At 45.7% G+C, this 9,862-nt stretch overlaps 1 protein-coding gene across 1 annotated transcript in view; it reads left to right on the top strand.

The window, feature by feature from the left end:
- The window catches only part of rif1 (replication timing regulatory factor 1), a gene marked incomplete at its 5' end in the record, with an annotated part of 29,579 nt that overhangs the window by 17,993 nt on the left and 1,724 nt on the right, over positions 1-9,862 (top strand). The window contains 7 exons of the mRNA XM_080537056.1: positions 15-104; positions 217-274; positions 463-4,788; positions 5,942-6,070; positions 8,415-8,501; positions 8,968-9,083; positions 9,660-9,813. Coding sequence (XP_080393182.1) covers positions 15-104; positions 217-274; positions 463-4,788; positions 5,942-6,070; positions 8,415-8,501; positions 8,968-9,083; positions 9,660-9,813 — 4,960 coding nt within the window. The remainder of the gene's footprint in view (positions 1-14; positions 105-216; positions 275-462; positions 4,789-5,941; positions 6,071-8,414; positions 8,502-8,967; positions 9,084-9,659; positions 9,814-9,862) is intronic.

Here is a 9,862-nt window from a genome sequence, read left to right as displayed (position 1 = left end):
GTTTTGTTTTAAAGGGTTGACATCCCTGCCATGTACAACAACCTGGATGCTTCTCTGGATACCACAGTCTTCAGCCAATACACCCAGAGCCAGGAAGAATCCCTGTGAGTATTTGGCTTTATGCCATTTGGCTCAGAAAATACTAATCGGTTAAGGCTGCATTTCTTTTGCATTTGCTTCTTGGGAGATCAACCTGCATTTTTTATTTATTTTCAGGGATAAATTGTCAGATGAGAAAGCTGAAAATGTTGCAGAGGACGAGGTTAAGGCAAAGGTAATGCCAAACCACATATACAAACATCAAAGGCTATTCATTATTACCATATCCACCAAGGACTGAATTGTGTCCTTATTTGCCCCCAACAAACAATTAAAGTGATATTGTACAAACATGTGGAAGCCTTCAAAGCCATAAGCTTATTCCTTCTCTGCAAAAAAAAATGCAAATATCCTTTCTTGCAGGTACAAGAGGAGGAGGAGGAGGACATGGAAGTGGAGAACATTCTAACCAAGAACACCCAGGAGTACATCAGTCCAACTGCTGCTACAGACAACATGGCAGAAGAGACCGCACACAAAGAGGAAGAGCCAGCGCAGGAAGAAGAGGAGCCTGCTCAGGAGATCATCCCTGAGTCGGCAGATGTTTCTATCACGGACGATGTGTCAATGGAGGAGTCTGTCACAGAGCCCAGAGAGGGCACCAGCCCAAATGTCTCCAGCTCCTCTGACATGGTCTCAGGGACGCCCCAGAAGCACAACAGCCGTCGACAGTCCTTCATCACTCTGGAGAAGTATCCGGAAGGGAAGCCGGCTAGTCCTGCCGCGTTTACAGGCCCCCACACCAGAGCTTCCAACAGCCAGGAGCCTTCCTCTCCTCAGGCTTTGTCGATGGAGGCTGGCGCTGTCTCACTGGAGGCTGAAAAAATTCTTCCTGACCAGGAGTCCCCCCAACAGGAGAAAGCGGAAGACCCTTCGGAAGATAAAGATGAATCCGAGGTGAAGCCTGCTGAGGTAAGACCAAGTGAAGGCGGCACAGAGGAGGAAGAGGATGATGTCATCCCGGACACCCAGGCCGAAGTGGAGAAAGAAACACCTGTGATGGAAGAGAACATAGAAACAAAGGAAGAAGAATCGGAAAGCCCTCCAGAAGATTCCCAGCTCTCCCAGGGCAGACTCAGCCAAGGTGATGAACGCCGACGGTCTGCGCGCCGCAGGAGTAAGCCTCTGCGTGCAGGGCAGACTTTGGAGGATCAAGAGGATAAAGACAAACCGAGAAAGGGTCAACCTGGAGAGGAGATGAGTCAAACACATTCACCAAAGACTACCCCCGTCAACCAGACTGATAGCCAAACGAAGGGTGGATCCGGCAGGAGGAGCAAGTTGGCTGTTGAGGTTGAGGAGGGGAATAAAGACAGGCTCAGAAAGAGAGCTAGTAAGGGCGAGAGTGAGTTGAGCCAAACAAATTCACATATGGCCACCACACCCTCGCCTGCTACTGGTACCAACAGCCAATCGCAGGGTGTGTCAACCCGGAGGAGTAAATTAGTCAGCGAGCTTGTCAAAGGCAAACGGAAGAGGAGAGGCGTTGCAGAGGATGAGCTCAATCAAAGTGACTCTCAGATGGACACTCCGGCCTCTGACACTGACAGTCTTTCACAGGGCAGACGTGCCTCTGACACTGACAGTCTTTCACAGGGCAGACGTGGTCTCAGGAGAAAACAACTGGCAGTGGAAGCGAAGGAGGATGACAAACCCAAACGAGGGAGGAGGGCTCAGAAGGAGAAAGACGAGCAGAGCTATGGCTGGAGTCTGTCGAAACTCCAAGAAAGTCAGTCACAGGGTAAGGCAAGCAAACCTGTCACTGTCAGCCTCTCAGAGGAGTTTGATCTCATAGATCAGGTTAAAAAGGTGGGTGAAGATGCTGAGAAAAGCCAAATCGATTCTCAGATGACCACGCCATCTCCCGCTGCTCAGGTTGGTGGCCAATCACACGGTAGATCAAGCAGCAGCAGGAGGAGCAAACTGGTCAGGGATTCAGAAGAGCTCGTCCTTACAGACAAGCGTAAGAGGAAGGGTCGTACAGAGGACCGGCTTAGTCAAATTGAATCCCAAAGGGATACGACCCCTCCAGCCACCACTCAACAGGATAGCCAATCACAGGGTCGAGCTAGTAGTAGGAGGAGCAAAGTGACTGAACCTGAGGACAAAAGTATGGTACAAAATATGGTCAATGATTCCGCAGAGGAAGAGAAAGTGGTTCAGACTGATTCTCAGGTAGTGTCCTCGGCCGCCAGTCCAACTAAGAGCAAGTTGAAGGGCAAGCAGCGCAGTAAGAGAAGCAAGGTAGTAGAGGTGCAGTCCAGCAGCAGTCCTACCCCCAGTCCAGCAGCAGTCCTACCCCCACCCAGTACGAGAAGCAAGGTAGTAGAGGTGCAGTCCAGCAGCAGTCCTACCCCCACCTCTACAACAACGTCTGAGTCTGAGAGCCCACGGGTGTGGGTTGCAGAGGCATCCTCTCAAGGAAGGGTTAGGTATACGAGAAGCAGAGTGTCCCAGGGTTTACTGGCCAACGTCGACTCCGAGTCAGACGTGTCAGAGACACGAGAGGATGCTGCTCAGAAGCCGAAAAGAACAGACAGGAAGTCGAAATCTTCAGAGTCTCTTTCAAGCCCGCTCACTTTGGGATCAGGAGAGCCACTGGCGGACCAAGAAATACCAACGGATAGTTCTGAATCCTCTCAAAAGGTCGACCCACAAAACACACCTAGTGACACCTTAGAAATCAAGACACCAAAGGGGGGTGATGAGGAATTCCTCAAAACTGAGGAGCCACTAGTTGTAAGATCTCCTCCTTTGGCCATCGTAGAGCAAAGTGACACTGAAACAGAGATGGATGTCCAGGGTGATGTGGTGGTTAGAGCTGTAGACGCCGTAGAAATCAAGACGCCAAAGGGTGACTACTCCCCCCTGAAAACTGAGGAACCACTAGTTTTAAGTCCTCCTTTGGTCACAGAGACCATCATGGATCAAAGTAAGACTGAAACAGAGATGGAAATGCAGGCTGATATGGTTGAGGCTGTAGACTCTTGTATTCCAGAGAAGGCTGAAAGTGAAAAAACAAAGCCCTCTCCACCATTGGACTCCGCAGTGGAACCTGATCTGCAGGTGAACAGTAAGCATGTACGCTTGTCCACTCGGAAGAAGAAAAAGCCTTCCATAGGTAAGTTAAACCTAGACACTGCTTCCTCTGAGGAGTGTGACCTGAAGGATGACAGAACACCACAACCTCAAAACTCACCGCTGCTCACTGCTGACTCTGAACCGGCCAACTCTCCTGTGCCTTCTGTCACTGAGATAAATGACATTTCATTCGACTGTGTGTTCCTGGAGCCAGACACATTATGCCCTGCCACTGCTCTGCCCTCAGACGCTTTACCCAGTGAAACAACAGTGGAGAAACTGAGCCTGAGTCTCCAGGTCTCAGAGTCTTCAGAGGAGAAGGTTCCAGAGTCTTCAGCGGAGAAGGTTCTAGAGTCCTCAGAGGAGAAGGTTCTAGAGTCCTCAGAGGAGAAGGTTCTAGAGTCCTCAGAGGAGAAGGTTCTACAGTCTTCAGAGGAGAAGGTTCCAGAGTCTTCAGAGGAGAAGGTTCTACAGTCTTCAGAGGAGAAGGTTCTACAGTCTTCAGAGGAGAAGGTTCCAGAGTCTTCAGAGGAGAAGGTTCTAGAGTCCTCAGAGGAGAAGGTTCTAGAGTCCTCAGAGGAGAAGGTTCTACAGTCCTCAGAGGAGAAGGTTCTACAGTCTTCAGAGGAGAAGGTTCCAGAGTCTTCAGAGGAGAAGGTTCCAGAGTCTTCAGAGGAGAAGGTTCTAGAGTCCTCAGAGGAGAAGGTTCTAGAGTCTTCAGAGGAGAAGGTTCTACAGTCTTCAGAGGAGAAGGTTCCAGAGTCTTCAGAGGAGAAGGTTCCAGAGTCTTCAGAGGAGAAGGTTCCAGAGTCTTCAGAGGAGAAGGTTCTAGAGTCCTCAGAGGAGAAGGTTCTAGAGTCCTCAGAGGAGAAGGTTCTAGACGTGCCTGAGCCTGTGGGTGAGTCGAGTGAGGAGTTGACAAAGGCGCAGGATGACGAGGACGAGGACAAGGAAAACGCTCAGCCAAAACCTACCAGTGTTCTAGATACCAATGTTCTGGAAGAGAACCAACAGGAGGTGGAGGAAGAGGAGATGTGTGACATGTCTCTTGGCCAAACCCGTCCAGATTGTGCCAATGCCTTAGACGAGGAGGGCCAACAAGAGGAACAGTACACATCGATCAGAGAAAGACAACCAGAGTGTGACAATACCTCCACCGGGACGACAAGAGAAGAAGAGAAGGCTGAGGCCGATCCCGTAGATCGAGACATCACCCCCCCTCTCCACGACACCACGCCTCTCCAGGAGAGCTCAAAGACGGCGGAAGCATCGGGACTGGAGAGTAAAGGAGAAGAAGAAGAAGAAGGTGAAGACACACAGATAGACAATAATGATCTGCCTCTAGGTGCTATTGATTCTGTTGCCCCTCTAACTGACCCGTGTGAAGCCCCAGTGCCTCTACCGACAACCTCTGAAGACGTGTATCAAGATTCGCCACCCAAGCTGAAGAGCTTAGATGCTGTGCTTGGGCTGGAGGTTGGCCAGAGCCCCAACAGTGGGAAGCCCAGGGGGGTCTGGTCCCCGTCAGCCTCCCCCTCCACCAGTATCCTCAAGAAGGGCCAGAAGAGACCGCTGGAAGAGGAGGAGACACCTTCCCCTCTTATCAAGGTAAGGTGTTAGGGCGTGAGCTTAGAATTATAAGGTTCTATCTTAGAATGATAAGGTTCCATCTCCGTTTAGAATGATAAGGTTCTATCTTAGAATGATAAGGTTCTATCTCCGTTTAGAATGATAAGGTTCTATCTCCGTTTAGGGCAGTTCAGAGATATTGAGCGTCAAAGTTTTTACATTCCATTATGTTCTGTGAGATGGAACCTTTGTATTTTATGATACATTTATTTATATTTAATTACTAACTCAAAAATGTAAACATTTAAAAAATAACACCACACAGGCATTAATAAACTCCTAATGGCATTAATAAACTCCTATGGGACCCATCCCACCCTGGGAACGAACACTTTGTTCGGCTGCGCTCAGGCAGGCAGTTCAGGACCATGTTCGCACAGACAAATAGACTGAAGCTCAGCTTCTACCCTAGGGCCATTCAGGCCCTGAACACAGCAAAGACCTAGGTTCTAGGCCCTGGACAATCTAGACAATTTGATGGCAGCTACTAGATTGTAAACTTAAGTGCAATATTGAAATACAAATGTGAACATTTCAAACCTGCAAACTGCCACACTTTAAATGAATGTGCAATAATACTATGTGCAATATGACAACCCATGTGTACATAAGGTTCAGATATAGGAAAAGTTAGGATATTTATAGCATAGCATAGAGTACAGCACAGTGTTTTATTGTATAGTATAGTAGTATAGTAGATAGTGTACATAGCCTTTATTTATGTAAACCAGCTCTTTTCCCTTCTTGTTTTTAGTCTTTTTTTCCAAGCACCAGGGGAGCCCCCCCTCCTAAATTTCGTTGTATGGTACCTGTACTGTATTAATGACAATAAAGACCATTCATTCATTCTAATGGATCAGATTATGTAAAGAAAACTCAATTTTGACAAAAATGGTGATAGAACCGTATAGTTCTAACGTCACAAGGGTGTACTTTATCAATAATGCTTTAACATGTTGAACGAGGTGCAGGAATATAGGGTTAAATTGTCTACATTTACACTTACAATCGCTACATTTGACTAAGCAAGTGAATCATCAATTCCGTCATCTGCCAGAGGTGCCAGTGTCTACTGATGGCATGAGCACGTTTGGAAAGTAATTCACAGATTTTTTGATTTTTTTTTTCCCAGTCTCGGCGAGTATCATTTGCTGACCCAATTCAACATCAGGAGCTGGCTGATGACATTGACCGGCGCAGCCCAGTCATACGTACCAGCTCTCCCAGGTCCAAAATAACCAGCAGTATCCCACAGTCAAAGGTATACCATCCAGTAACCTTGTTGAGACCAGACCGTTTGAAATGAGTGACTCCTTCCCACACGTCAAACCAATCAAATCAACTTGCTTGTGTGGAGCTCCAAAAAGCCCCAATAGAATTACGTTTTTTCTTCGATTTTCTTTAATGTTGCAAGCTAGCATAGGCAACAATTTAGCAAAATAGCCCAACGGAAAGGATGACGTACATCACAAGCAACCATTCTACAGGCATGTAGTTGGAGGGTTCTTGGAATGTAATGTCCAGTGATATTGCGAGCGCCTTCTCCCATCACTCCGTCTAGTTCAATCTAAGCCTGAACAGCAAATCTTAAAATTAGACTTCCAGAAGAGGCTCGAGAACAATGTGATCTGGAGGTTCTGGCACCTCGAGACCATCCAGTGATGAATGATCACAGATTTTTAAAATGTGGCTGGAAATGGTACTGGAAATGGTAATGGTAAAATACTGACCTTTTTGTCTGCACTATTTTGAGGCAAATTTACTCTTACAGGGTATCCGCGGTGTCTTGAAAAGTATTAAAAGTTGATTAATCAATTTTGGGAAAATCCAGACCCTTAATAAGTATTAAAAAGTTATCACGATTTTATGAGGTCTTGAATTTTGTAGGTATTTTTCTGAATTAGACTCTGTCCAAAGAGTTTGAGTCCTAAAAACGTTTAGTAAAAGTTCGTAAATTTATTGGTTTTTATTAAAAAACAAAGATGAACCGGAAATTGTGTTGTATGATAGTGGTCTAGTCCAGCGTTTCTCAACCGGGGACTGGGGCGCCGCCTGGCGTCTTCAGGGGTGCCGTCAAATAATTATATATTCTGACGTTCATATGAATGAATACATCTATAAATAATATATTATATAATAATAAATATGTATATAAATAAATAAATGCAATACATCATCAAAATCTGTCTCGCGCCCCTTTCCCATGTCACAATGTCAATACCCGGTTCAGCGTAAGGTCAGTGTGTCTGCAATTAGCCTGCATTGTTTTTTCATTTAAGACATTTTCGAGAGCAATGAACAAGCGAACAAGCAGAATCATGGAACATGACAAACTGACAACAGATCATCCATCACAAGCTAGCAAGGATGCTGAATATTTTGTTAGGATGAAAAGTCACCATAGCTGTCCAGAACAGGTAATGATGAAGTGCGCCAAAGTTTCTGATAAAGCGTTGGAGGCTAGCTACCTCGTAGCCGAAATTGTTGCTAAGGCGAAGAAGCCACACACTATAGCCGAGTCCATAATATTGCCAGCATGCACAGTAATAGTTAATAACATGCTAGGCCCACAAGCTGCAAAAGAAATAGCAAAGGTCCCGCTGTCTGACTGGACAATTGGAAGGCAAATCAATGACATGTAAAAGGGTCCTATGTTCCCCGCTCCCGAAAAAGGGTCCGATCGGGCAGGGCAGTCTCGCTCGCCAGCAGCGTGTGGAGGTGGTTGTTCTATATGGATGATCGGTGACATTATTCTCTCGTCCGACTTCGGAAGCTAAGCAGGGTTGGAAAGTTCGGGAAATAACGCACGGTTTCGTTTTCATGCAATGAATTTAATACATCCAGACAAGGTCATGCGCGCAGCGGGAGAGAGAGACGCATTTTCTGGCTTAATGACTCTGCATCCCCGGTGTTTACGTTGAATGGACTGGATAGGTGTTTCCAATCAAATGTGAAAATGAATGTGTTCCATAAATTCCCGCGTTTGTTCGGACACTGTGTCATGTTTATACAGCACGGTTACGTGCCTGATGCCTTTGATGCACACTTGCCTTATTCACTCCCTCCTCTCTCTCTCAATAATAATAATAATAATACAACTTTTATTTGTATCAATAGCCGCTGAGTGTGTGTGTGTGTGTGTGTGTGTGTGTGTGTGTGTGTGTGTGTGTGTGTGTGTATGGGGCTGTCTGGGTGATGCAGTGTCGTTTTTGAATAGCTATATTTTAGACTGGGGTGCCTTGAGATTTTATCGACTTTTGAAGGGTGCCTGACTGAAAAAAGGTTGAGAAACGCTGGTAGTCTATTGCAAACTGGGGGCGCATTATAAATAAAATAAAAAATAAAATAAGAATTAACATTAACATTAAACTAAAACTGTTAAGTTAAAGGTGTCACTGATGTAAACGGTTACAGCTCGAAGTGGCGGTGAGGTCTGGAAAAATATTGACAATGTCTTTAAAAAGTATTTGAAAGGTATTGAAATTAACCTCCAGATTCCTGTATATACCCTGTACCACCCTGTCTGATGACCCTGAGATGTAACGCCCTCTGCCACCCTGTCTGATGACCCTCAGATGTGACGTCCTCTGCTCTCTGTGTTGCAGTACATCACAACACCAACCAAGGGCTTACTGATCCTCAGTCCACGCAACCTGCGGAACCCGGGGTCCAAGAGCTCCAAGAAGTGCCTGGTATGTCAACCCAGAAACCGTTAACACTACCAGTGTTCTTGTTGACAATGCAGGGTCAGGATGTAACGTAAATGGTAAATAAATGGACTGCACTTATATAACGCCTTTATCCAAAGCGCTTTACAACGGCCTCTCATTCACACACACATTCACACACCAATGGCGGTGTGCTACCATGCAAGGTCTGGCCCGTTCACTGGGAGCAATTTGGGGTTCAGTGTCTTGCCCAAGGACACTTCGACTTGTGGCCAGCCGGGGCTCGAACCGCCGATCTGCCAACCTTGCGATCATTAGACGGCGGCTCTACCTCCTACGCCACAGCCGCCCCATATTGGCCTATGTTGAATATGAGCATAGCATTGTTATGAAACATCTGTGTTTCATATTTAGGCTAATTGACAATAATGTTCTAAAACCCTAATGGGAGATTTAACACGCCTGCCTAACTTGATCGTCTCGGTTTAAGATCTCAGAGATGAGCCAGGAGCGCCGGCCCATCCCCAAGGACTGTGTTTTCCCGGCCCTGGTCAGCTGCTCCGCCCCGGTGGAAGCCGTGCTTCCTCAGATCTACTCCAACATGTGGTGAGCATTCATGGAACCCACTACCAACAGAAATTATATACGTGACCAGTAAATGTATGTTCAAAAAACACCTGGGTACAGCAAACTTGTGACACTAGATGGTGACGCACCGTAGATGGAAATGTGTAGTCCCTTACATGGTTGTAATTTGTTCTATTTTTATGTAACTAGAGATTTTGTTGTGAAGTGTTTAATATTATGCAAAATTGTGTGATGTTTGATATTGTAATTTATAGTATGTTTTATATGCTAAATGTTATTTGTAATATGTTTTAAATGTGGACTTCAACTAGATATATGTGTTTTATATTATGCCAAATGTAAAATTGTATCATGTATGATATAATTTAATGTTTGATATTTGTGATTTAAGTATGTTTTATATGTTAAATGTTATTTGTTATGTATGTTTTAAATGTGGACTAAAAGTAGCTCATGCCTATGGGTATAGCTAATGGGGATCCTTCCAATAAATAAACAAACAAAGCATTGGTCCCACTTTCATGTAGCAGATATCCATCCACTTTCTTTGTGTGTTAAACACTTCTCACACTTCTTTTTCTTAATTATCTGCAGGCCCCGTGGCTTTGGACAACTTGTGCGAGCACGAAATATTAAAACTGTGGGTGACCTCAGCGCCCTCACACCCACCGATATCAAGGCTCTTCCCATCCGCTCCCCAAAGATCGCCAATGTGAAGAAGGCACTTAAAACTTACCATGAACAGCAGGTACGGCTCATTCTGTCTGTCTACATCCTCTCATATCAACTAACTGCAG

The sequence above is a fragment of the Nansenia antarctica genome, assembly GCF_963989245.1.
Source record: "Nansenia antarctica genome assembly, chromosome: 7".
In the NCBI taxonomy this organism is placed as follows: domain Eukaryota; kingdom Metazoa; phylum Chordata; class Actinopteri; order Argentiniformes; family Microstomatidae; genus Nansenia; species Nansenia antarctica.
This window is presented reverse-complemented; position numbering and strand designations above follow the sequence as displayed.